The sequence below is a fragment of the Squalius cephalus genome (assembly GCF_949319135.1).
Source record: "Squalius cephalus genome assembly, chromosome: 19".
Classification (NCBI taxonomy): domain Eukaryota; kingdom Metazoa; phylum Chordata; class Actinopteri; order Cypriniformes; family Leuciscidae; genus Squalius; species Squalius cephalus.
The window spans coordinates 35,959,942-35,987,753 of record NC_137140.1 but is presented as its reverse complement, the minus strand read 5'-3'; the positions used below and the strand labels follow the sequence as shown (position 1 = coordinate 35,987,753).

The 27,812-nt window shown below is 40.6% G+C and overlaps 1 protein-coding gene across 2 annotated transcripts; it reads right to left on the bottom strand.

The window, feature by feature from the left end:
• Positions 1 to 383: 383 nt before the first annotated feature.
• syde1 (synapse defective Rho GTPase homolog 1) lies at positions 384 to 27,515 on the bottom strand. 2 transcript variants are annotated; one of them, XM_079850761.1, is made up of 9 exons: positions 27,312 to 27,515; positions 14,918 to 15,682; positions 11,080 to 11,958; positions 9,293 to 9,522; positions 8,183 to 8,309; positions 7,806 to 7,975; positions 4,440 to 4,719; positions 2,259 to 2,967; positions 384 to 565 (listed from the first exon to the last, which is right to left on the bottom strand). In XM_079850761.1, exons 1-8 carry the CDS (start codon positions 27,394 to 27,396, stop codon positions 2,306 to 2,308), a joined length of 3,198 nt encoding a protein of 1,065 aa, XP_079706887.1. In that variant the 5' UTR covers positions 27,397 to 27,515; the 3' UTR covers positions 384 to 565; positions 2,259 to 2,305. The 2 variants fall into 2 exon arrangements, with proteins under 2 accessions (XP_079706887.1, XP_079706886.1); XM_079850760.1 differs by having other exon boundaries at positions 384 to 2,967.
• Between the last annotated feature and the right edge of the window lie 297 nt (positions 27,516 to 27,812).

The window sequence follows — 27,812 nt, the reverse complement described above, 5'->3', positions numbered from 1 at the left end:
TTTATATTGCGTTATAATCGCATCCAAAATTTGTTTACATAATATGCGTGTGTAGTGTAAAATGATTTTGTATATATAAATACACACATCAAGTATATATTTAAGATTTTTTTTTTATTTATACATAAAATATTTATATTTATATATAATATAAATTATATATAAATATATATACACATGCAAATATTTCTTAAATATATACATGCATGTGTGTGTATTTATACATACAAAATAATTATACACTGTACGCATATATTATGTAAACAAACTTTTATGTTGGATGCGATTAATCGTTTCACAGCGCTAGTTATGATACAGCTCGCTATAACCATCGATATACGTCTCGCCTTCAGGAGAACTATGAATTATTTTTTTTTTTTTTTGTGCTTATTACATTACAGTAGCTGCTATGAAATGTTCTAGCATGTCAAATGCTGCGTCATACACAAATACTCTGCTTGTATTTTTCACCAATAAAAAATTGTTTCTAAGTCGCATTTTTCTTTTTATCATCTGAAACATGCCGCGATATTACAAAGTGACTTATGACGCAATTAAAGGGAATGTTCACCCAAAAATGAAAATTATCCCATGATTTACTCACACTGAAGCCATCCTAGGTGTATGACATTCTTCTCTCAGACGAATACAATCAGAGTTATATTAATAAATATCCTGGCTCTTCCAAGCTTTATAATGGCAGTGAATGGCCGTTTCTGTTTGAAGTCCATAAAAGTGCACTTTTATGATGGATAGCTCCACTTTTATGATGATAGATGCACTTTTATGATGGATAGCTCCACTTTTATGATGATAGATGCACTTTTATGATGGATAGCTCCACTTTTATGATGGACAGATGCACTTTTATGATGTATAGATGCACTTTTATGATGATAGATGCACTTTTATGATGGATAGCTCCACTTTTATGATGGATAGCTCCACTTTTATGATGGATAGCTCCACTTTTATGATGGATAGATGCACTTTTATGATGGATAGATGCACTTTTATGATGGATAGATGCTCTTTTATGATGGATAGCTCCACTTTTATGATGGACAGATGCACTTTTATGATGATAGATGCACTTTTATGATGGATAGCTCCACTTTTATGATGATAGATGCACTTTTATGATGGATAGATGCTCTTTTATGATGGATAGCTCCACTTTTATGATGGATAGATGCACTTTTATGATGGATAGCTCCACTTTTATGATGGATAGCTCCACTTTTATGATGGATAGATGCACTTTTATGATGGATAGATGCACTTTTATGATGGATAGATGCTCTTTTATGATGGATAGCTCCACTTTTATGATGGACAGATGCACTTTTATGATGATAGATGCACTTTTATGATGGATAGCTCCACTTTTATGATGATAGATGCACTTTTATGATGGATAGATGCTCTTTTATGATGATAGATGCACTTTTATGATGGATAGCTCCACTTTTATGATGATAGATGCACTTTTATGATGGATAGATGCACTTTTATGATGGATAGATGCACTTTTATGATGGATAGCTCCACTTTTATGATGGATAGATGCACTTTTATGATGATAGATGCACTTTTATGATGGATAGCTCCACTTTTATGATGATAGATGCACTTTTATGATGGATAGATGCACTTTTATGATGGACAGATGCACTTTTATGATGGATAGATGCACTTTTATGATGGATAGCTCCACTTTTATGATGGATAGATGCACTTTTATGATGGATAGATGCACTTTTATGATGGATAGATGCACTTTTATGATGGATAGCTCCACTTTTATGATGATAGATGCACTTTTATGATGGATAGATGCACTTTTATGATGGATAGATGCACTTTTATGATGGATAGATGCACTTTTATGATGATAGATGCACTTTTATGATGGATAGATGCACTTTTATGATGGATAGATGCACTTTTATGATGGATAGATGCACTTTTATGATGGATAGCTCCACTTTTATGATTGATAGATGCACTTTTATGATGGATAAATGCACTTTTATGATGGATAGCTCCACTTTTATGATGGATAGATGCACTTTTATGAACTTCAAAACAGAAACGGCCATTCACTGCCATTATAAAGCTTGGAAGAGCCAGGACATTTTTTTAATATAACTCTGATTGTGTTCGTCTGAAAGAAGAATGTCATATACACCTAGGATGACTTGAGGGCGAGTAAATCATGGGCTAATTTACATTTTTGGGTGAACATTCGCTTTAATGTCAAGCACGTAAAACATGCGCAGAGAAGGATGAGAAGTGCTCAGGTTCAGAGGCAGATGTTGATTTGTTTGGCTAACTCTCTCTCCAAGTCTGAAATCAGAGTGTCAAAGTCCTTCAGACTCAATCGGCACGTGAACGGGGCGTCGAAGTCCAGAGCGAAGTCATCCACGAACAAACCGTCGGGTGACGCCCACACGTCCCGCTTCTTCGCCTCGTCGATGTCGTCGTCGCTCTCGCTTCCCGCCACCTCGTCGTAATCCGCCTCGTCGTTCGACATGAAGTCCTGCCCACAAACGCTCCAGTCGCCAGCGTATCGGTTACAGGGCGGGCTTTCCAGACGGCCACGCCCCCTACGGGACACAACCGGCTCGTCCTGAAGGCCACGCCCCCTACGGGACACAACCGGCTCGTCCTGAAGGCCACGCCCCCTACGGGAAACAACCAGCTCGTCCTGAAGGCCACGCCCCCTACGGGAAACAACCGTATCGTCCTGAAAGCCACGCCCCCTACAGGAAACGACTGGCTCGTCTTGAAGGCCACGCCCCCTACGGGACACGACTGGCTCGTCCTGAAGGCCACGCCCCCTACGGGACACAACTGGCTCGTCCTGAACCGAGGGAAGCGATCGCCGTAGTGAGGAACTCTGGGATACCGGAGAAGAGATGACCTGTGATTGGTCGGAGTCATCCATCACTCGTTCTTTGGGTACTGCGAAGAAACAGACATGAAATGCCGTTACACACTTGATATGTGGCAGATGTTCAAGTCAGCTTTATTTCTATAGCGATTTATACAATACAGATCGTTTAAAAGCAGTTTTAATTCCCCGTAATAAACAGGAAAATAACAGTGTCAATGATGCAAACTTCTGCAAATATGAGACAAATTCAATATGAGACAAATTCAAATCTATAAAGCAGCTCTAAAAAGACAATGGTGCTGTTTTTCAGCTCAATTCAGTTCAGTGTTAGTTCAGTTTTGATTCAATTCTGTTCAGTGTTAATTTAATTCAGTTCAATGTTGATTCAATTCAGTTTAGTGTTGGCTCAGTTCAATGTTGGTTCAATTCAATTTCGATAACACTGTCAGTGTCCTTTTTCAGCTCAATTCAGTTTTGATTTCAGTTTTCGCTCGCATGCATCAAACTCTACACACATGGCACATATTTAGACTGATGTTCCATGCAAATCCACACCAGCTGTCACAGGTTACTGAAATTCCTCCTGCATGTTACACATGTGCTGCGTCATGAGGTCAAGGGTCGTAACATGACGCTCAGAGTGCAAACTGTTCGCATGACCTTCTGAGATGCAGCCGATTATTATCAGATTATATGCATGATATTTCATCGCATGAGCGTTGCTGGAACGATAATCAAAACCAGAGGACATTCAGAGGAAAAAGGATGCATGTGATCTCTTTCGCTTTATTTCATTGTGCAAGTAAAAATCACCCTCTGCAGTGTAGAACAGTGTAGAACAGGTCTGAAATGACATTTAACCCTCATCCTTTCCTCGTTCTTTGTAACACATCTTTCCCACACGGGTCAAAATGACCCGAAGCCCTAAAATTATACTTGATTTTTTTTGTCCAGAATGCTTATTTCATTTTGATTAAATTTTTTCTAATTTTTAATGCAATTGTTTGGGAATTTTTTTATTTTAGTTACCTTTAAATTAGTAGATTTGGTCAATAAATAATAAATAAATAATAATTTAAGCACATTATTCGCATTCTGACAACTTAAATTCAAAATACTCACTATTTCATGCATAACCCTTTTAATTCAGCTCTACATATCTTACATTGGGTGTCTTTGCAGACTTCTTGTGGAAAAAATCATATAACATGATATTTCATGACTCTAGATGGCCTTATATCTCTATATGGAGCAAATGATCTGTTCCACTGGGTCCTAAAGTCAGTTAATTTCAGTATGCATTCAGATACACACATGTAGACATTATAAAATCATTTTTTGTTCAAGTTTTAGCATTTTTAGTTTGAATTTTGAGCACTTTTAGGTTTTTCTATGTGAACTGAAGCATTCCTCGCATTCCATTCATTCCTAAGGGGGTCAAATTGACCCGCGAGGGAAGGATGTGTTACTTTTTTAAATTTCAAAAATGATTTTCGGGTAATAATTGATGATAATTAAACTTTTTGGGCCACAAACTCACCAGGCCAGAGCTGCAGGAGGTAGTGCAAAGCCTCTATGTGTCGTTTAAAGTCCACGGCGCTGGCGATCTCTTCACTGTGTGCGAAGCTACGCCCTCGAGCGGCCCCGGACCCCATCAGGGCCCCTGACCCCGGGGCCGTCAGCCCGGCCTGCCAAGACTCCTGTGTGGGCGTCAGGAGAACCGGCCCGAAGCACACGGCCAGATTCTGGCACGTCATTCGGTTGCTGTCGCTGTAAGACGCCACCAGACTCAGATGATCCAGCAAGAAGGACAGAGTTGCCTTCAGAAGACACAAAACCACACACAGATCAAACATGGAAGTATTAACACTGCATTAGCATTGATCTGTACAGTGACTTTTAAAAGTGAAACTGATATTCTGATCTGATTTTATGCATTACAGAATTTTCCTTCAGAATAACGTGCATTGATGTACACACGGAAACGCTTGTTATTGGCGACACCGGTGGCAGGTTAGTGAACTGCAGCAGCACTTCCTTTCTGTGCACACGTAACATGACACGTGATTCATTTAAGGAATAATAAACTGGAAATACCTTTGCAGCATTATACTGTTAACGAACATTTAGATGAGTATGCAAATATGTGCTGCGTGCTTTCCTCTTAAAGGAGAACTCCGGTCAATTTTAACATTGAGCTCATTTTTTTGTACATTTGGAGTGCTGTCAATACAGAGAACAACGACAAAAATCGGTGTTGCCTACACCGAGTTATTCTATTTTTAAAATTTGCACCCTGTTGACTTCAATGGGGCAAGTACTAAACCTGCTTTTAGCCTCTTAACATCCTTGATGTGTCATTACAAGTGCACAGAAAATGTGAGTGATTCCTTCTGAGTGAACACGAGTGAATCTGACTGCAGTAGATGTGAAAGAAATGTATAAAAATGATGTTATTTAAGCCAGCGCAAATACCTTTGTTTACATCCTGTTTTTCGGGTGAAGTCCAAAGTAGTCGATTGCAGAGTTCACACGCATAGGTTTAATACCTATGATCACGCGCGTGAACTCGGCAATCGACTACTTTGGACTTCAACCGAAAAACAGGATGTAAACAAAGGTATTTGCGCTGGCTTAAATAACATCATTTTTATACATTTCTTTCACATCTACTGCAGTCAGATTCACTCGTGTTCACTCAGAAGGAATCACTCACATTTTCTGTGCACTTGTAATGACACATCAAGGATGTTAAGAGGCTAAAAGCAGGTTTAGTACTTGCCCCATTGAAGTCAACAGGGTGCAAATTTTAAAAATAGAATAACTCGGTGTAGGCAACACCGATTTTTGTCGTTGTTCTCTGTACTGACAGCACTCCAAATGTACAAAAAAATGAGCTCAATGTTAAAATTGACCGGAGTTCTCCTTTAATAACAAAAATGACAGAAAACAGCAGTTCAGAAAGCATCTGATCACAGACATGAGATTCACCGGCCATCTAGGTCATTAAAATTACACTGATATGATAGTTTGATTATAAAGTATATTTGACACTATAGATCTGGCTATGTGAGATTATAGTTTGAATAAACTCTTTTTCTTTGCATGCACAGCACAGAAAGGCTCTTTTTTAGCATTATCCTGAACATTGTATAAGCATTAGTTTCATTGAACAAAAGACAGGCTCTCGGGAGCGCACACGTCACATGCTTTTGATTTTAACGTCAAGCACTTCACATAAACATCAGGCTTTCATAGACAGCCTGGGAAGGTCTGTTCACACATTTGCAATAACATTTTAAAAAAGTGATTAATACATGAAAATTCCAACATGTATCTCCTTTAAGAAAAGCAAATCGAGCCCATTTTGATTAAAACTTCAGGATGCTTAAACATGATCAAATTTGTTTATGCAAGCTCCTAAATTATGCAAGCTCCTAAAAGTGAGCTATACTTTTCTAAATGAAGAACGAGATGAGAAAAGAAAGAGTATAAATGTATGAGAGCAGGAGGAGCGGGAGGTTCTCATTCCCAATTAGTTTGTTTTGGACGATGTTGGAAACCCTCAGGCTGCTGTTCTGCTGCTCACATGGGACAAACAAACCACGTACAGCGGCACACACACACACACACACACACACTCCCTCTCGCATAAACACTTCAGTGCTCTTACATAAAATCACATCCTCAGGAAGAAGCTCAGACTCACGTCTGGCAGAAACAAGGAGGAAGATTCAATGAAAGAACAGTGACAAACTTCTTAAGAAATGAAGGAGAAAAAAAATCTAAATGTTTGCCATTCTTATTAGATTAGTTTACTCAGAGTAAAGACGCATGGCTCCTTGAGGATCATTAAAACCTTTCAGAAAACAATCAAAAACTGAGATCCAATTGTGTAAAAGTGTAGATCTTAAAAAAATAAACAGGTTTTTTTTTTAGTCCAATTTTAGTCCAGTAAATATCTGAATTCAATACTTTCTCAATCTTAATCAGAAATGTGATGCAAGTGTCTATTTACATCTTACAAATGTGTTTAGAGTTACAATCAGTGGAAGAGACTGAATGTTTGCTTTAAAAAAAAAGCTTTTCTGGATTTTTTTTTTTGTGAACTTTTGTTCGATATACATGTAATTTATTATAATTTAATGCCATATCAGCACCAAAGGCTTTATCCAAGAGTAATAAAATGTAAAATAATCATAATAACAATATTTGAATGAATTGTATACAATAATTTAACAATATTCTAAAATGGATAAATAATTAATCCAAATAAAAATAACCATAAGATTTATATAAAATCTTTCAGCTTGATATTTCATTAAAAAAAATTATGAATTAGATGTAATTCACGTGTAAACGCATAAATGTTTCGGATTGAAAAGTTAAAGGTGCGTATTCACTACCATTCAAAAGTGTTTATTTTGAAAGAAATTAATGCTTTTATTCAGCGAAGATAATTTCACATAAACGCTGTTCTTTTGAACTTTATATTCATCAAAGAATCCTGAAAAATAAAATGCATCAGTTTCCACAAACATATGAAGTGTTTTCAACACTGATAATAATCATAAATGTTTCTCGATCATCATATTAGAGTGATTTCTGAAGGATCATGTGACACTGAAGACTGGAGTAATGATGCTGAACATTCAGCTTTGATCACAGGAATAAATTACACTTTACTATATATTCACATAGAGAACAGATGATTTACATTATAATAATTACTGTATTTTTGATCAGATAAATGCAGCCTTGGTGAGCAGAAGAGACTCTTTCAGCAATATTAAGAAATCTTAAGTTTTGAATGGCAGTGTAAACAGAACTTTGACACCTGATGTCAGGACAGGTTCACATCTAAAGGTTGACGGACTCTCGGAGCGACTGAGACTGGATGAATTACCCGCTCGGCTTCAGGGAGACATTGCAGCAGAGCCACAGTGTTTTGTGATCGCTGAGCGTCGCTGTCGTTTCTACAGGCCGGTCGAACCATCATGGCCTCTAACACCACTTCATACAGGGTCCTCGTGATGAGAGGAGACGGCAGCTCGCGCAGGTAGTCCTTCAGAATGCCTGACCATAAAAATAAAAAAACAATCCATATTTCCATCTACAAAAAAAACCCTGGAGATTTAATTGCATGTTACTGGTGTATATTTTCATATGCATATTATTGTCCACTACTTGAGTTAGTAAATTGATATTGTTCAATAAAAAAAAAAATCTACAAAAAATCTTAAGTAAAAAAGCGTGGTAGATGAATATATCAGGTTGACTGACCGGTAATGACATTGACGTCGGGATAGAGCTCGTCGTTTAAGGAAACTGCAGCACTGTCCTTCTCAAACGCATCGCGCAATTCCTTCTTCACTGCTGCAGAACCACAGAGACGATACAGTCCCACCACCTACACACACAGAAACACACAGTGTCTTTTTACAACCACTAGGACACATTTCTCAATACTTAGATCTATTATGCAAAGTCTTGATGTTGTTTCAGGCTCTACTAGAACAGGTTTTTCTGCTTGAATGTTGATTATTTTCCTCATATTCTCCATTATTGCGGCTCCTCTCTTCCCAGTCTGTCAGTAACGCTCCGTTTACTTCCTGTCTCTATGAAGCCCCTCCTTCTGAAAAGCACACTGTGCTCTGATTGGTCGGCTGGAGCAGTGTGTTGTGATTGGTCGAGTGCTTCGAGTGTGTTTGGGAAATGCTCCGCCCCTTACCATAACCGCCAGTTTAACACACTACTAACTAACTCAACCAGGCCCCGCCCCTTTATTCTGCGCATGAATTATTATAAGGAGGAATATTGTGATGTGTTCCCGGAAGAAACTCAAGACTACAATGGAGGCGTTTCTGGAGTTCAGAAACACTGACACTGATATAGAGAAGAACTCCCGAAACCTTTCTCATGCTCAAACACTTAGCTAAAGAAAGCAGAATAGGACTTAAACTGCAGAGCCAAGCTGAAAGTTGGTGTGAAGAGTTTTGAAAAAGTGACCCAAGTATTGAGAAATAATTATTAGTGCTGGGCAAAAATTGCATCCAAAATAAAAGTCTGTGACATAATGTATGTGTGTGTACTGTATATAATTATTTTGCATATACAATGCTTATATGTATATATTTAAGAAATATTTGCATTGTATATACTGTATATATATTTATACATTATTTATATTATATATAAATATAAATATTTTATATATAAACACATTTTTCTTAAATATATACATACATGCATGTGTGTGTATTCATATATACAAAACAATTCATACACAGTACACACAAATATATTATGTAAACACAAACTTTTATTTTGGATGCGATTAATCGTTGCCCAGCACTAATAATAATAATATTCTGTAAATGCACGCCGTCTCACCCTCAGTCCTCTCCTCTCGATCTCAGAAACACACTTCTGAATGATCAGAGGCACTCTGAGTGTGGACGCTTCTTTCTCCACCAGGGGGCGCAGCTCCACCCCGAACACTGTAGGGGGGGGCAGGTCACTGAGGCGCGGGAACGGGGTCACGAACTGCTCCAACAGGGTCAACTTCACATACAGCAAACCACGAGGCTCCAGACGAACACACAGCTGCTGACTGCGAGAAGCTGCGGGAGAGAGAGACAGAGAGAGAGACCGAGAGAGAGAGAGAGAGAGAGAGAGAGAGAGACCGAGAGACCAAGAGAGAGAGAGAGAGAGACCGAGAGAGAGAGAGAGAGAGACCGAGAGAGAGAGAGAGACAGAGAGAGAGAGAGAGAGAGAGAGAGAGAGAGAAGATAAACAGATAAGAGGCTCAGTGCAAGATCAAAGCTAATGCAGGGTATGACTGGGTGGTATGGTTGTATACACAAAGGGTAAAATTTGTGAACATGTTCCAAATGCTTGGAAGTAGCAACAGATAATTTCTTTCATATTGTGACCTTTATCCGAGTGAAACGGAAGAACGAAAAATAATTTTAATTTAAATGTAGGGCGGGGCTTGCTTCAATCCACCAACTATTGATTGGATGGAGGCAGATCTGAATGCAAGTTTGCAGTCGATTGTAAGAAAGATCTGCACGAAATGATTGGAGAAGTCTAGCATACATCACCAGAGAGAAGACGTTTCGCCGGGTGATTTGATTAAACATTACAACGTCAAAACATTAAAAAAAGAAACATGCACGGATGAGTTAACAATAATTTAGAAAACAAATGGTGAATTTCCTTTTTTTTTTATGCTGACTTGAAGGGGTGGTTTGTTAGTCTAAACACGAAGTAGAGTTCAGTTGCTTATGGATTGCAATGTGACGAGTCACTATAGAATAGAACTTTAAAAAAAAAGAAAATTCTGTCATCATTTACTCACCCTTATGTCATTTCAAATACGCAAGACACAAATGAAGATTTATTCATCTTAATTTATAGAGAATTTCTGCCCCTCTATTGAAAGTCTATTCATCCAAAACATTCATAAAAAAATCCATATTGCAGGACGTCTGAAGAGACACTTCACTTAATATGATGAATAGATTTCATTTAGGCTTTTATTCATATATAAACATTGTTCAGCGAACATAAAGTCCTGTTTACACCTGGTATTAAGATGCGTTTTTGTCAATCCGATCACAAGTGGACGATGTTAAATTCAGCTCGTCCACTTTTAACCACTTCCAGAGGTAGTCGAAAACGCATTGCAAACCGGATTGCTTTTGTAGTGTAAACGCTCATGTGGTCGAAACTGCTGCTCTCCGTGTGTTCGTGTTCATATGTAAAGAGCTTATTTTGTCCATTAGATCGAAAGATCTGAAAAAGCCCATAGATATACCCCCCCATAGACCCTCCCCTCAAAGAAATCAGGACAGAAGTGGTTTGAAGTGGACGAAAGAGACGGAGTAAAACACCAGGTGTAAACAATTGTGATCCGATTGACCAAAACACATCTTAATACCCTGTGTAAACAGGGCCAAAGAGAAGCTCAACTCTCCTTGTTTGATGTGTTCTGAAGATAATAAAAAGTCTAATGGGTTTGGAAAAAAATGAGGGTGAGTAAATGATGACAGAGTTTTCATTTTTGGTAAAACTAATCTTTTAAAACAGCTTAAAAAAATGGCTCATCTAATCAGAATTCAGAGAACTATCAGTTTCATCTTGGGACTTGATTCACAAATGGGTGGTTCTCTTACCCTTGAAGAGGGACGGTATAGCCACAGCGCCCAGACAGCAAACCCGGTTACGCGCGGGAGCAGCCGGCGCACAAGACCCGATGTTAGCGCTAGCAGTCGTTGGTGTCAAGATGACCAGTTTGAGCAGCCGCGCCCTCTCGAGCTCCAGGTTAAAGGTGTGGTTTAGTGGGAGACACGCTCCTCGACAAGTTAGCAGGGACGTTCGAGCCCGGGTCACCCCGTCTACTTGAATGGCACAGAAGACTTCTTTAGTAGCATCGATCCGAGGGGGTCGGAGTAGCTCTTCGACTCCCAGCAGATGCACCGTGAGCAGGCCTGAAAGTCTCTGAGCACAGCGAGGCTGATCCGTCAGCGAGTACAAGCGGAACGACTCTGCGTCTGCCACAGCGAGTGAATCCTGTGGTCCACGATGTGGTGGTGGTGTAGGTGAGCCTTTCGACCCCTGACCCTTTGGTAGGAGTTCAGGAGAGTCTCCATCGCTAAGATACCCTCCTTTACTAGCAGAGCGCATTCGAGAGGATCGACGTCTTGGCCTTGCGGGTGCACTGGAGTCCAGGTGGTACTTGCTGATGATGTTGGATGATTCTTTGCATGCATTTGGTGGTAAAGCCTCATCTGACGCTCCCGGTGCACTGCTGGCATTTCCTTGGCTCTGTCCGTGACGCTGATTACGGGACGAGCGCAGGCTAAGCTTCCGCCTCAGTTCTGGGAGTTTCCGCATCTTCATAGAGAGCCGCCGAACCGTCCCTGGAGACTTGATCTTGTCGATCACACTGCTCCCATTTCCACCCTCTCCTGGGCTTCTCTTTGGTGCCCCCGAACTGTCAGAGTTCACAACACTTGCAGAGCTAATACAGTCCGACTGTAGCATAACCAGATCTGAACCCAAAGAAACACACTGTTAGAAAGGAATTACAACTTTTAAGATGTTCCTACAACCAAGTTGTGCTTTAGTATCTTAGTAGTCAGTGTCAAAACATAGTAAGATGCCTTGCTGTTAGGCAGCACACTAGGCAACATAAATGAAACCTTATAAACCAGGGGAGTGCAATCCTGCTCCTGGAAGGCCAACTTACTGCTGTTAGCTCCAATACACATGCCTGGACGTTTCTAGTGATCCTGAAGACCTTGATTAGCTGGTCCAGGTGTTTTTAATTAGGGCCCATCATAAACTGATTTGCAATGATGAGATGGAATGAGATCCACTTTCCTGTAGACTTTAGCCCCAACACTTATCAAACACACCTGAACATGGTAATCAATGTCTTCAGGATAACTAGAAAATTACAGGCAGGAACTTTTTTATCAGGGGTGGAGCTAAACTCTGCAGGACAGTAGGCCTCGAGGGCCAGAGTTGTGCCAAGTCCGACCCCTTCTCCAGAGACTCTACTCGCAGGACAGTCACCCTCCAGGACCAAAGTTGCCCATCCCAGCTCTAAATCAAGGATGGGCAGCTCTGGCCCTCAAGATCCACTTTCCTGTAGACTTTAACCACAGCACTTATCAAACACACCTGAATATGCGAATGAAAGTCTTCAGACAGCTATAGGCAGGTGAGTTTGGTCAGGGTTGGAGCTAAACTCTGCAGGACAGTAGGCTTCGAGGGCCAGAGTTGTGCCGAGTCCAACCCTTTGCTCTACGTAGGTAGTAAAACAGTGGTTCACATGTAAAGTGCTCCAGAGACTCTACTCGCAGGACAGTGACCATCCAGGACCAAAGTTGCTCATCCCAGCTCTACATCAAGGATGGGCAACTCTGGCTCTCAAGATCCACTTTCCTGTAGGCTTTAGCCCCAACACTTATCAAACACACCTGAATATGCAAATTAAGGTCTTCAGACAGCTATAGGCAGGTGAGTTTGGTCAGGGGTGGAGCTAAACTCTGCAGGACAGTATGCCTCGAGGGCCAGAGTTGTGCCGAGTCCGACCCCTTCTCCAGAGACTCTACTCGCAGGACAGTCACCCTCCAGGACCAAAGTTGCCCATCCCAGCTCTAAATCAAGGATGGGCAGCTCTGGCCCTCAAGATCCACTTTCCTGTAGACTTTAACCACAGCACTTATCAAACACACCTGAATATGCGAATGAAAGTCTTCAGACAGCTATAGGCAGGTGAGTTTGGTCAGGGTTGGAGCTAAACTCTGCAGGACAGTAGGCTTCGAGGGCCAGAGTTGTGCCGAGTCCAACCCTTTGCTCTACGTAGGTAGTAAAACAGTGGTTCACATGTAAAGTGCTCCAGAGACTCTACTCGCAGGACAGTGACCCTCCAGGACCAAAGTTGCTCATCCCAGCTCTACATCAAGGATGGGCAACTCTGGCTCTCAAGATCCACTTTCCTGTAGGCTTTAGCCCCAACACTTATCAAACACACCTGAATATGCAAATTAAGGTCTTCAGACAGCTATAGGCAGGTGAGTTTGGTCAGGGGTGGAGCTAAACTCTGCAGGACAGTATGCCTCGAGGGCCAGAGTTGTGCCGAGTCCGACCCCTTCTCCAGAGACTCTACTCTCCAGGACCGAAGTTGGCCATTCCAGCTCTACATCAAGGATGGGCAACTCTGGCTCTCAAGATCCACTTTCCTGTAGGCTTTAGCCCCAACACTTATCAAACACACCTGAATATGCAAATTAAGGTCTTCAGACAGCTACAGGCAGGTGAGTTTGGTCAGGGTTGGAGCTAAACTCTGCAGGACATTAGGCCTCAAGGGCCTGAGTTGTGCCGAGTCCAACCCTTTGCTCTACGTAGGTAGTAAAACAGTGGTTCACATGTAAAGTGCTCCAGAGACTCTACTCGCAGGACAGTGACCCTCCAGGACCAAAGTTGCTCATCCCAGCTCTACATCAAGGATGGGCAACTCTGGCTCTCAAGATCCACTTTCCTGTAGGCTTTAGCCCCAACACTTATCAAACACACCTGAATATGCAAATTAAGGTCTTCAGACAGCTATAGGCAGGTGAGTTTGGTCAGGGTTGGAGCTAAACTCTGCAGGACAGTAGGCCTCGAGGGCCAGAGTTGTGCCGAGTCCGACCCCTGCTCTACGTAGGCAGTAAAACAGTGCTTAAAGTCAAATCAAGTCAAGCCACCTACATTTATATAGCCCTTTTACCAATATAGATTGTTTCAAAGCAGCTTTACAGTGATAATAGGAAATTAAAGTAACAGAGATTGTTTTGGCTTTACAGTAGACAAGTTATTGTCCAGCTAAAGTTAGTTTTGATTGATTTACTTCCATTGCAAAGATCATTAGTTATTAACTTAGGGGCCACATACACAACACCGCTTCAGCAGAAAACTCTTAATGAAAAAAGTAATAATAAAGCAATATAGAGTTTGACATTAGTTTGTCACTAGGCTAAAGACGTGATACTGGTTAGCATAAAAATACACACAAATATTGGGTAAAGCATTCAGTTTTTAATTATATTGAACTATTTGTGTATTCAGGGATTGCCTTCTCCACAACTGTTGCAGACTTAGAATTTGACCAAAAGAAGGCATCTTAAAAGGCAGGCCTATTATAATTATGCTGCCTACTTTTTGAAAGAGCCTCTACAACACATATATGATGCCATCAAATGCTGTCTAGGTAGGCAGCTCATTAGGTTTTAGAAAAGAACTTCTAATTACATGATATGTGGTTGTAATGTGGTTGCTTTCAATCCCATTTTTTCCAAATTTGTGAACGCCAAACACAATCAGCATAGCATAACACAGCATTTCAGTCTACTTACTATAAATATCATTTCAAAACAGCACTTCTCATTTTAAGACCAGCTGTGTGTGCTGGAAATGCATCTTAGCTTGTGACAAACTCTTACATAATGGAAAATCTGACCATACCCGAACTATCCGTCCTGATGACATCGACTTCAGTTTGAATGTCTCTCGTTTGATTGGTCAAACCCCCTGATCGTTTCTGGTCTCTTTTCTCCTTCGCCAACCCCTCGTTTTCTCTCTTTCTCCACGGGTCTCCATATTTTTCCTGATCTGCTTTTCCGCTGGCCCTTAAGTCGTCCTCTTCAGGAATGGGGTTGTACCAAATGTTTCCGTCTCCATCCGGGCCCTGTCGCCACTCTGTGATTCTGGTTGGGTTCTGGGCCTCATCTGATGCCTGGGGTTTTCCTGTGGACAGTACCCAGGCTCGACTGCTCCTGTCCAGGTGCTGGAGATAAGCGCCTTGCCCAGAGATCTTTGCTGAGCTGGAAGAGACACACGCATCCATAAAGGTCGTAGACGAAGGGGTCAACTCCGGTAAACTGGCCTCAACTGAGTTGCACGGTGCGCTGGAATATCCAAACTCCAATTCAAGATCATTCCGATTTCTCCTCAAGCCATCCTCACTAAAAGTTTGTTGGTTCCAGGCCTGTTTTGAGGCCTCAGCCTTTCCAGAGCACAAATCCCAGTCCTGTGGCCCGTAGACCAGGCTAGGACACAGATCTGGGTCTCTGCAAGTGGAGGGAAGTTTGGCCCAGTTCTGTTTTTTGGAGACGGTGATCTGAGAGCGTCTGGTACACTCCTCTCGGTCTGAGCTCTCGGCCTCAGCGTGACCTGAGGTGGATGCAGTTGATGGACAACTTTGGAAAAGTTCCACCTTTTCTGTCACTTCTAAAGCAGAGGAAAGAAAACAGCCATTATTGTCATAGCAGGAGTATTTGGCCTTATTTGGTGTTGAAATAGTTGTCTGGATTGGAGTGACTAACATGAAGAATTGATCACTGGAGACTTGCAACATTCAGAAACAGCAAATACCACAAGTAAAAGTGGAACTGGGGGCTATTAACCTTTACAGGGTTTGCTTCCTCCCTAAAACAACATTTCTGAGATGAGTTTACAGTGACGTAGAGCTGCGAAGAGAGAGGGCGACTGGAAAGAATTAAAATAAGACCAAAGAGGAGGGGTGAAGATATTTACCATCTCCCTCACCCTCGGCTCCCTCTCCCTCCCATCTTGCACATCTGGAAGTTTCTCCAAACTCCCTCCTCCCGTTTTCCCCTTACTCTCTCTCTCTTTCTTTCTCTCTCCGTCTGTTCTTTCCCCTCTTGAAATTATGAACGTGGCTTGTGACACACAGTTAGCCAAATATCTTATCCAGTTCCAGAAGCCATGAATAACTCCTGTGTGTGTGTGTGTGTGTGTGTGTGTGTGTGTGTGTGTGTGTGTGTGTGTGTGTGTGTGTGTGTGTGTGTGTGTGTGTGTGCTCTGCGCATTATCTCTGTTGGCTTGCATGACTCTGGAAGTGCTGAATAAAAACATCTCTTGTCAATCGCACTTTAGTCAACACTGCTCATGAGTGCATCAAAACCACTACTAGTTTACAAGGCCAAGACAACATTCAACAAGCAAACACCTAAACCACTAACGCTGCTTAAACACCGCACAAAGATGTGATGAAAAGTTTGACAGATAGAAATGTGCAAGTCTATTTCAAGGGTGCGGAAAGAGCCAGATCAGCTGGGATTTCCGAGCACACAACTGAAACCGCTCATCTGAAATTTTCTTTGGTCATTTGATGAGTGTGTTTCAGGAAAACTTCGAATTCAATGTTTGTACGAAATGTGACCTTCGCAGACCTTGTGTTTGAAGAGTTAAACTCAATGTTTCAATTCCCACCCTACTTTTCTTTCTCAATCAATATCCTGGTTCACTTTTAAATCCGTCACATTACAGAAGCCAAATTGACTTAAAGATTAAAACAGAAAAACACAGATCTCTTTATGCTTCCCTGAACAGGAAGTGTTACAGTAGTTTAAGTGACTTCCTGTTATGCCAAAGTAGCCAAGAAAAAGAGGGAGAGAAACAGAGAGCAACAAGCTAGAGCTACACATATCGCAGACATAAATGCACAGACCGAGAGAAGACGCAGAAGAGATTCGTTTGATTTACATTTATGAATTTTGGGAGACTTTTATATGCATTATTTTTATCCATGTATTTATTCTGGGAATCAAACCCGTGACATTGGCATTGCTAGCACCATTCTGCTTGAGCTACAGGAAAGCATGTACAGTCAAACCTAAATTTATTCAGACGCCTTCAACATTTCTCACATTATCTCAGTTTATTCGCTATAGTTTAGAAAATGGTAATAAAATATGAGCAGAACTCAGTTGATATTTGACTGGTTTTGTCCGTCCTTCTGTTAGACTGTCTCACACATGAATTATGTTGAATATCTGTCAGCTGTTAAATTTAACTACACAATTAGATAATACCAGTTTAGCTCAACCAATCACCAAGCAATGCTTCATTGTGTTCAGTCTGTGTGTAAAAAGAGCATTAGCAATTAAAGACAAACACACTTCAGCAAAACATGATCAGCTCAAAGTGTCCCAATCATTTTTGGTCCCAAACTTTTATAAGTGTCACTGGTAGTCTCTGTATGAAGACTTTTTGGGTATAATATGTCACAGTTTACTTTATTTTCCTCTCTTCACTTACATAAATGAACTATAGTGTCCTGCACACACTAGTAAAAAAAATTAAAAATATATATCTGGTGTCTGAATAATTTTTGGTTTGACTAGTATTCAAAGATGCAAAAATTAGGATGAAGAATAAAGAAAAAGGTACAAAAATAATACCCACATGGAAATACAAAAAGCCAAAACAGGGAGTGATTTCAGTGAGAAACACACAGCTGTCGAGCCGCTGAGAGGATTCAATGAGCGGTCTGTGTTGAGGGCTTTCCTTCACAGCTGGACACACACTTAACCCTATTCACTATTCATTACAACACCCCAAAATACACACGCTCACACAAAGCACACTCTCACGGGCGTGCGCTGGACTCACCCTTCACCTCTGACGCGACCAGTCTGTGTGTTTATGAAGCCTTTTCTGGGTTTAAACAGCACATTGATAAACTGGTCTTTCTCGATTTAGTTTGTTACGACTTTAAATAGCGACGTGCACCAAACCCAAGACTGACGAACCTTTAGAGCTTCAGTTTACTCATTCATAGACAGTATATCGACTAGGCGGACTAATCAAACAGCAGATGTTTATCCATTTTTACATTATTGGCATCACGATTGGAGAAGTAACATGAGTGTTAGTTCTGTTGCTGTCAGCTGAGAACCAAAATACATAAAAAAAAGTGCCATTTTTCAGGTGTTCAGATTTTTGTGTCTTTCACATTTCAGCTTTGAAGGAACACGCCGACTTTTTGGGACTTTAGCTTATTCCCCGTATCCCCCAGAGTTAGATAAGTCCACACACACCCTTCTCATCTCCGTGCCGTAACTCTGTCTGACGCACACACCGCTAGCCTAGCTTAGCACAAAGACTGGAGGTAAACGGCTCCAGCTAGCATACTGCTCCCCATAAGAGACAAAATAACGCCAACATTTTCCTATTTACATGTTGTGATGTGTATAGTCACAGCGTGTACAAATAACAAGGTCATATGAGACACAGCCGTCTTCTAACCGTACACACACTGGGAACTATATTCTCAGAAGGCGAAGCACTGCTACCTCTGCGGAGTGATTTACTAGCTACTAGCTAGCTAGTCACGTTGGTTTTGTTGACGGAAGTAACAATGGTGCTTTTCAGGTGTTGCGCTAATCACTCTTTCGCCTTCTGAGAATATAGTTCCCAGTATGTATACAGTTAGAATACAGCCCAATTGACTTTGTACAGCGACGCATGTATGATTCCTATTTCTCACCCGCGCACAGCGGACTTTTCCCTCCACAGACGCCTGTCGGTAAATTAGGGAATGAACTTGCGCTCCCGGGGGCGGTTCAGGGAAAAGAGTTCCGGCGCAAACGTTCCCTGGTGCTATTTTGCAGTTTCAGAAAACAATTCCACCACTGACCAGGAGAAACCTCGTCTAAAGTCAGCGGCGCGTTCAGATGCTATTTTAAGGGCGCGTGCTTGGCCATAATGTAGTGTGTGCACAACGCACACACACTTTGCCAGCAGTTCTCATTTTTAGAAAATCATACATCATTACAAGGAACAATATTACCACACGAGGGAAATCATTGTTGTGTCCATGAAGATGTGAAAAATAGGCATAAATCTAGCTTACACATTTACCCAAATTATCATACGCCTGTTTAACCGAAGCTAATCTGGGTGTGTTTCTCCATCCCCAATGTCACTTCTCTGTGTTTTACGGCCCTGACGAGAACGTCGGTCTTGGCAAATCCGGCGTTATAATAGCAATCCGCCATGGAACAAGCGCGCCTGCTCTTAAAGGGAATGTGAGATGACGCTCTGATTGGTTTATTTCACGTTACGCCCAAACCACACCTATGAGTAATGAAGCGACTTCAGACCAACACATTTTAGATTTGCGTCGGGCGCAAGAGTCATTTATCCCGCCGGTATAACAGCAACAGCGCCGAGACCCGCCCACAAAGTTACTTGTGTTTCGCGCTTGATACTTGCGTTTCAGACCGTTAAAATAGGGCCCTGAATGTTAAACTCTGCAACAAACACAGATCAAATTGACCCTTTAATGCATGACAGATTTATGCAGTCAGTTTGTTGAAAGATAAAATGTGATGAATAATCCAAACTGAAAAGGCTGCCTTGTTTGTTTGTTTGTTTGTTTGTTTGTTTATTTATTTACCATGTTTGGCAGTGTGAAATCATTAGTGGAAATGTTTGCTGAGAATATTCACGGCGTAACGGTTAAAGAGTTTTTCCCAGAATGCCGATCCCTCCCCCTTCATTCGCCCATATAATTTGAGACATCCGGTCGCTCTCATCTGCCCTGAAAACACAAGCCGAACTATTAATAATCACATCAGGAAAGACTAAAAACATGCAAGCAGATCTTCTGTTTCAGGACATTTATATCTCTATCAGAACAGCAATAATAAAGCCAACATAAACATGCATGATCATTTAAACTCCACATTTGAGCATGCTTTTGGAGAATACTTGAGTCCAGGCCCAATCCAGAGGGAAATACAGTGTGTTCATGCCTCTGTCTCTCCAGATCCCCGTGAAGATGTTTCCTCTGAGAGCTCGACCCACCAGATCTGAGGAAACGCACTCCTAAACATCTGCAGTCAATGCTCTCTGTCATGTTTATTGAGTAATATGACTATATCTGATGGTCAGATTCTTCGACTAGAGCAGAAACACCAGACCAGTGCGAGTTCAAGAAAGCTAGACAAGAAAAAAAACAATATCTGAAGGCCTCGATGTGAACTTGAACAATCTGTACTGTTGGTTGAGCTTCTTATCTCAACAATTAATCAGCGCTGCACAAGATTTATCGCCGCTTCGGTTTCACACAGAACAGCACTGGACATGTGGCTGGACTCCCACTGAAACACTCTTTGAGTGCATGTTGAGTTTGTTCATCACAAGAGATGCAGATTGTACATTTTCTGCAATGCTCTATTTTATCAGACTGGAAGTGGGTCTCATCTCATCTCTGTTTATGTCTGGATTATAGAATTAAACGTCCGCCCAGAACAGCATTATCAGTGTATTAGTTTGACCAGATGCTGACAGCTGCATTTCTGCTTGCATATTTTCCCAGAGTGCCTCAAACCGCACATTACAATCTACTTCTGTTTGGAAGCAGGCCCACACAGTCAGAACGCTTTCCCATAAGAACAAACTCAATTATTTTTTGTATGTTTGCTTTTTGGAACAATGTAAAAATATGCTGTAAGCAACATGGTTAAAGTGAATACAATAAATTAATATATATATGCAAAAGAAATATATATAACGTATTAAAATAATTATTTATATATTTTTATATACAGTATATATATATATATATATATACCAATGCAATTATAATTGTATAAATATATTAAAATGTTTATTTAATAAAAAACATTATGTAAATAAATAGGAAATTAACATTTCTCCAAAAATGTATTTATTTAAAAAACAGTTATATATCTATAAATAATTGTATTTTATATATATATATATATATATATATATATATATATATATATATATATATAAAATAGTCAGTAAATACATAAATTGTATTGTATATATAAAAGTCAGTAAATATTTTTATATTATCATATTAATTACATAAATTAAATTAATACATATTCATAAATAAAAATTATGTATAAATAAATTTGTATAAATTATTTTTAATATATAATTTAAATATATAATAAAAAAAAAATAAAAAAAAATATATATAAATAAATTAATTATATACATTTATAATATTTATTATATTAGAATATTTTATAATATTATAAATTTATAATATATAATATTAATTATATACATTACATACATTTATTAACTTAATATTTGATAAAAATATTAATATATTTTGGTAAATAAATAATAAATGGGGAAAAAAATACATTAATACAAAACAGTTTTAATATAGATATGTGTAATATATATATGTGTGTGTGTGTGTGTGTGTGTATATATATGTGTGTGTGTGTGTGTGTGTGTGTATATATATGTGTGTGTGTGTGTGTGTGTGTGTGTGTGTGTGTGTGTGTGGGGACATGTTTTTCTACACCGGTGGGGACTTAAACCTGAATGCACACAGACTCATGGGGACTCGTTGTGTGTGTGTGTGTGTGTGTGTATGAAGACTTCAGATGCAAAAGCCTCTAAGTGCTATCTGAAATTTTCTTCTAATATGAGTATTTTTATTAAGCTCGTATATTTAGGTTCAGTAATTTCACTTTAATGACAATTAATAGGTAATTTTCATTATACATAAACATTCAAGCTTGATAAAAATTCTAGAAGGAAATTTCAGATGGCACTTAGAGGCTTTTGCATCTGAAGTCTTCATATATATATAATATATGTATATATATAAATAAAAGTGTGTGTGTGTGAGTGTACTACCATGATATATACTATGGTGGTATTCCACAGTACTTTAATGAAGCTCAGACTGGCCTGTTGTGCTAATCTGCACTTCCAGGAAGAACATCAGCGAGAGGAAGTCGTTAAAATAGAAACTACAGGAGATCTCGACGGACTGATCTGAGTAACACAGCTTTACGTCCTCAACTCTGCAGCTCCATGATGTACAGCATCACACATCAAACTATCACTAGTGTCCACAGAGCTGGATGATAAACACACGTAACTCAGCCCACGTGTGTGTGTGTCGAGGCCTGCGAGCTGACCGATGAGGAAGGAATAAATGAAACACTGAGAAACAATGATGAGAGAGATCTTCTGTTCGAGAGTTTGCACGTTAATCCGGTGTGTAAACAGTCGAGACCCTGAGCCACTAGAGAAAGACATTATGAAGCAAAGGGACATTATGTGTGTGTGTTTACACTCCGATGAGGAGAAGCGAGAACATGCCGTCCTCATGAACGCTCCTCGTGATGTCTGAGGAGTCTAGAGACGAGCAGAAGATCAGTGCAGTTATTAATACACTACATGATTTAATAACTCAATATCAGTTCTGTAGAGTCTCTGTCAACTACAGTAGCGTCGACTCGTCCAGACTGTCAGTCAGGTCAAAGGTCATGTGGTGTATCCAGCCTTACATCTACAACTGTTAAAACACACTTTCAATCCTTTAAAGAAAGCTGAAAAAAGATAATATAGAAATATTATATAAAAAATAAAATAATATTAATGTATCTACACTCACACACACACTCTCACACACATACTCACACAAACACACACTCTCTTATACACTCTCAGACACACACACTCTCTTATACACTCTCAGACACACACACTCTCACACACACACACACTCTCTTATACACTCTCAGACACACACACTCTCACACACACACACACACACACACTCTTATACACTCTCAGACACACACACTCTCACACACACACACTCTTATACACACACACACACTCTCAGACACACACACTCTCACACACACACTCTTATACACTCTCAGACACACACACACTCTCTTATACACTCTCTCACACACACACTCTTATACACTCTCAGACACACACACTCTTATACACTCAGACACACACACTCTTATACACTCTCAGACACACACACTCTCACACACACACACTCTCTTATACACTCTCAGACACACACACTCTCTTATACACTCTCAGACACACACACACACACACTCTCTTATACACTCTCAGACACACACACACACTCTCAGACACACACACTCTCACACACACACACACACTCTTATACACTCTCAGACACACACACTCTCTTATACACTCTCTCACACACACTCTCACACACACACTCTTATACACTCTCAGACACACACACTCTTATACACTCTCAGACACACACTCTTATACATTCTCAGACACACACACTCTCACACACGCTCACACACGCTCACTCACACACACAGACACACACAGACACACTCTTATACACTCACACACACACACACACCACTCTCACTCTCACACACACACACACACACTCTCACACACACACACACTCTCACTCACAAACGCGCACACACACTCTCATCCACTCACGCACGCACACACACACACACACACACACACACACACACACTCACACATACACTCTTATACACTCTCAGACACACACACTCTCTCTCTCACACACACACACACACACACACACACACACACACACACACTGCTCATGCATGAGTCACATGGACTACTGGAAGAAAGAAAGGTTTGGAACATGATGATGGCGAATAAATATTCCTTCAAAAACTGAACATGTATTCACAGAAAGCAATTCAGTTCTTGGGAAACTGCGGATCTTTTAGTAAATCTCTGCGGGCACAGATTCTGTGTGGCAACGAGTCGCAGATCAAGAAACACACACACACACACACACACACACACACACACACACATCCAGCAGAAAGTTTTTTCTGTTTTGGACTCTCATGTGGTTCACAGATGCAGTGATGAAGCAATCTATTGACCCTCACTGATGAACACACACACAGACACACACACACACACACACACACAAACTAATGAACACACACACGCACACACAAACTGAACACACACACACAAGCTGATGAACACACACACACACACACACACACACACAAACTGATGAACACACACACACAAACTGAACACACACACAAGCTGATGAACACACACACACACACACACACACACACAAGCTGATGAACACACACAAAGACAGACACACACACACACACACACACACACACACACAAACTGATGAACACACGCACACACACACAAGCTGATGAACACACACACACACACAAACTGATGAACACAAACACACACACACACACACTCAGCATCAGGATCCTCTGGGAAGCAGTGATACTCTCGACAGTCGTGGAGTTGCAGCTGGGATCGTTATTCCCGAGAGTTCACATTCCTTCTCTCTCCGACTCTCATACTTCCAGCTTTGCTGTTTTTCTCCCTCTTTCCTGATGGATCTGAGCTGGTCAAACTTTTGGCATAACTATATTCTTCTGAGTATGTATCCTTAGTGCACGATGCAATCCCAGAATGCATTGCGACGTTTATGCGGCAGATACAAAGACAAATAATGCAAAACAATAATAGGGATGCGCAATATTATCTGGTAGTCGATATTATAGAACAAAATAAAAAATTATGCTTCAGTTCAGACGCTGCCTGTGTCACAGTAACGCACACACACGCACACACACACACACACACACCACAGAACATCCTGTTCTCTGAACCTTATCAATATTTCTCAGTCTCATTCCTCACATAGAGCAACACTGACTGTAGACCAGCATTACAACACACAGCCTGAGAGCAACTGCCACTGTGTTTATGTACACACACACACACATTCACTCACACACACAAACACACACATTCACTCACACACACTCACTCACACTCACACTCACACTCACTCACTCACACAAACACATTCACTCACTCTCTCACTCTCTCTCTCACTCACTCACTCACTCACTCACTCACTCACTCACTCACTCACTCACTCACTCACTCACTCACACTCACACACACACACTCACACAAACACACAAACACACACACACATTCACTCACTCTCTCACTCTCTCTCTCACTCACTCACTCACTCACTCACTCACTCACTCACTCACTCACTCACTCACTCACTCACACTCACACACACACACTCACACAAACACACAAACACACAAACACATTCACTCACTCTCTCACTCTCTCACTCACTCACTCACTCACTCACTCACTCACTCACTCACTCACTCACTCACTCACTCACTCACTCACTCACTCACACAAACACACACACACTCACTCACTCACTCACACAAACACACACACACACTCACTCACACACTCACACACTCTCACACTCACTCACTCTCACACACACATTCACTCACACACACATTCACTCACACACTCACTCACTCACTAACTCACTCACTCACACACACTCACTCACACTATCACTCACACACTCACTCACACACTCACACACTCACACACTCACACACTCACTCACTCTCACACACACTCACTCACACACTCACACACTCACTCACTCTCACACTCACTCACTCTCACACTCACTCACTCTCACACTCACTCACTCACTCTCACACTCACTCACTCTCACTCACTCACACACACACTCACACACACACTCACACACTCACTCACTCACACACTCACACACTCACACACTCACACACTCACACACTCACACACTCACACACTCACACACTCTCACACTCACACACTCACACACTCTCACACTCTCACACTCACTCACTCTCACACTCACTCACTCTCACTCACTCACACACACACTCACACACTCACTCACACACTCACTCACTCTCACACACACATTCACTCACACACTCACACACTCTCACACTCACTCACTCTCACACACACATTCACTCACACACTCACTCACTCACTAACTCACTCACGCACTCCAGCAACTACTTTCCCTATTTTAGTCATATCATGCAGGGAAAGAGAATGAGAGAGAAACCAGTGAAAGCCATAAACCGAACAACTTCATTTCATTTTCATCTGCTCGTTCTCATCCAAAAATAAAACATTATGTCATCCTTAACTCGTTTGAAACCCCGAGACGTTTTCTTCATCAAAACACATTAATGCCGCTCTTTTCCAAAGTCCGTCAAGCTCCAAAAACATCATCATAAAAATATTTGCTTTCTCTTTACATTAGTGCATTAACTGACATTAATCAGCAATTTGCTTATTAATCTGTTAACTTAAGTTAATAAAACACAACTTTTCATTGTTAGTTCATATCAGCTCAGGTACATTACAATAGATGCAACTTTTGCTTTTAAAAACGTATCAGTGAATGATTATATTATTAGTTGATGTAAACTTGTGTTAGTTTCCCTTCAGAGGAGAAACAGTGACGTTTCATGTCTACACACACACACACACACACACGTCAGGCTCCTCGCGCATTATGTAACAAACTCACACTGTTTTTCTCAAGAGCAGCAGCTTTTGTCATTCCTTCGAAATCACCTCATCATCATCCTCATCCTCATCCTCATCATCCTCATCCTCATCATCCTCATCACATGAGGAAGAAGCACTGAACCAGAGGACACAGAGCTCTCTGTGCAGATCCACTGTAAACACCAGCGTTTATACACACAAACTAAAGTTTGCTCATGATCTTAAAAACTTTCCATTTAAAGGCAAAAAAGGGAATCTGTAGACAAATATAAATTCTGGCTATTCATTTTGGTCTGGAAAAGTGTATTTAAAAAACTAAAATATTATTTGATATTTTTGAATGGATGAATGAGCACTTCATGATCTCGGTCTGCTCCATCATCACACACACACACACACACACACACACAAATACTCTTTGTGTTTAAAATCATTGAGGAATGAGAGCTGGAAATGTGTTCAACATAAATCCGGTTTTCACGACTTTACAATAATTCTAACATGTGGAAAAAATAGTCACAATAGAAAATGAGTAGATGTGTCTTAACTCTTGACTGATACGCTATATATATTAGTATAGATAGTATAAATACAGTAAGTTACAATAACAGTCTAAACATACAAACTTTGAAACTCTTCTGCCCTTGACCTGAATATGATTTTTTTTTTTTTCATCAAAGATTGATGAATATGAATTTTGCATGTGTTTATTCACCTCTAATCTGTTCTTCAGCATTTGTTTTAGTTTTAGCGCAAGAGTAGAGTTATTACAAGGCTTCATCTGCACGGTAACACTAACATTAGCACACTGAAGCCCGTGTTCTGCAGTGTTCTGGTGTCGGTCTCTCACCGGTCAGTTTGGGGTCCGTCTTGCGGCGGAATCGCTCTTTCGCCCGGAGTTTGGAGAAGGTTCGTCTGAGCAGCGGCTCTGCCATCACTGAAACTACACACACACTCCACACACACGCTCATTCAACTCTTCTGCCGGACTCAAACTCCGTGGAAACTCACGGGAAACCGGAGAGACTCTCGCGCTCATGATGCCAAACACAGGAAACACATTCCACACATTCCAGAGCTGAGAGGCGCTCACGCGCACCGCGGGGCATCATGGGAAATGTAGTTTACAGTCTACTGTCAGTGTGCAGATAGATAGATAGATAGATAGATAGATAGATAGATAGATAGATAGATAGATAGATAGATAGATAGATAGATAGATAGATAGATAGATAGATAGATAGATAGATAGATAGATAGATAGATAGATAGATAGATAGATAGATGTGATTCACCATTATTTACACCAAAATAAATTAATAATATACTCCTGAGACCCAGAATTTTTTTC

Bases quoted from the DNA above. Each gene is read 5' to 3' on its own strand.
- syde1 (XM_079850760.1), bottom strand. From the start codon at position 27,396: ATGGCAGAGCCGCTGCTCAGACGAACCTTCTCCAAACTCCGGGCGAAA. The intron at 9,523-11,079 runs GTAAGAGAACCA...TCTCTCCCGCAG, and splicing joins TATACCGTCCCTCTTCAAGG to CTTCTCGCAGTCAGCAGCTG. The intron at 7,976-8,182 runs GTCAGTCAACCT...TTTTATGGTCAG, and splicing joins CGACGTCAATGTCATTACCG to GCATTCTGAAGGACTACCTG.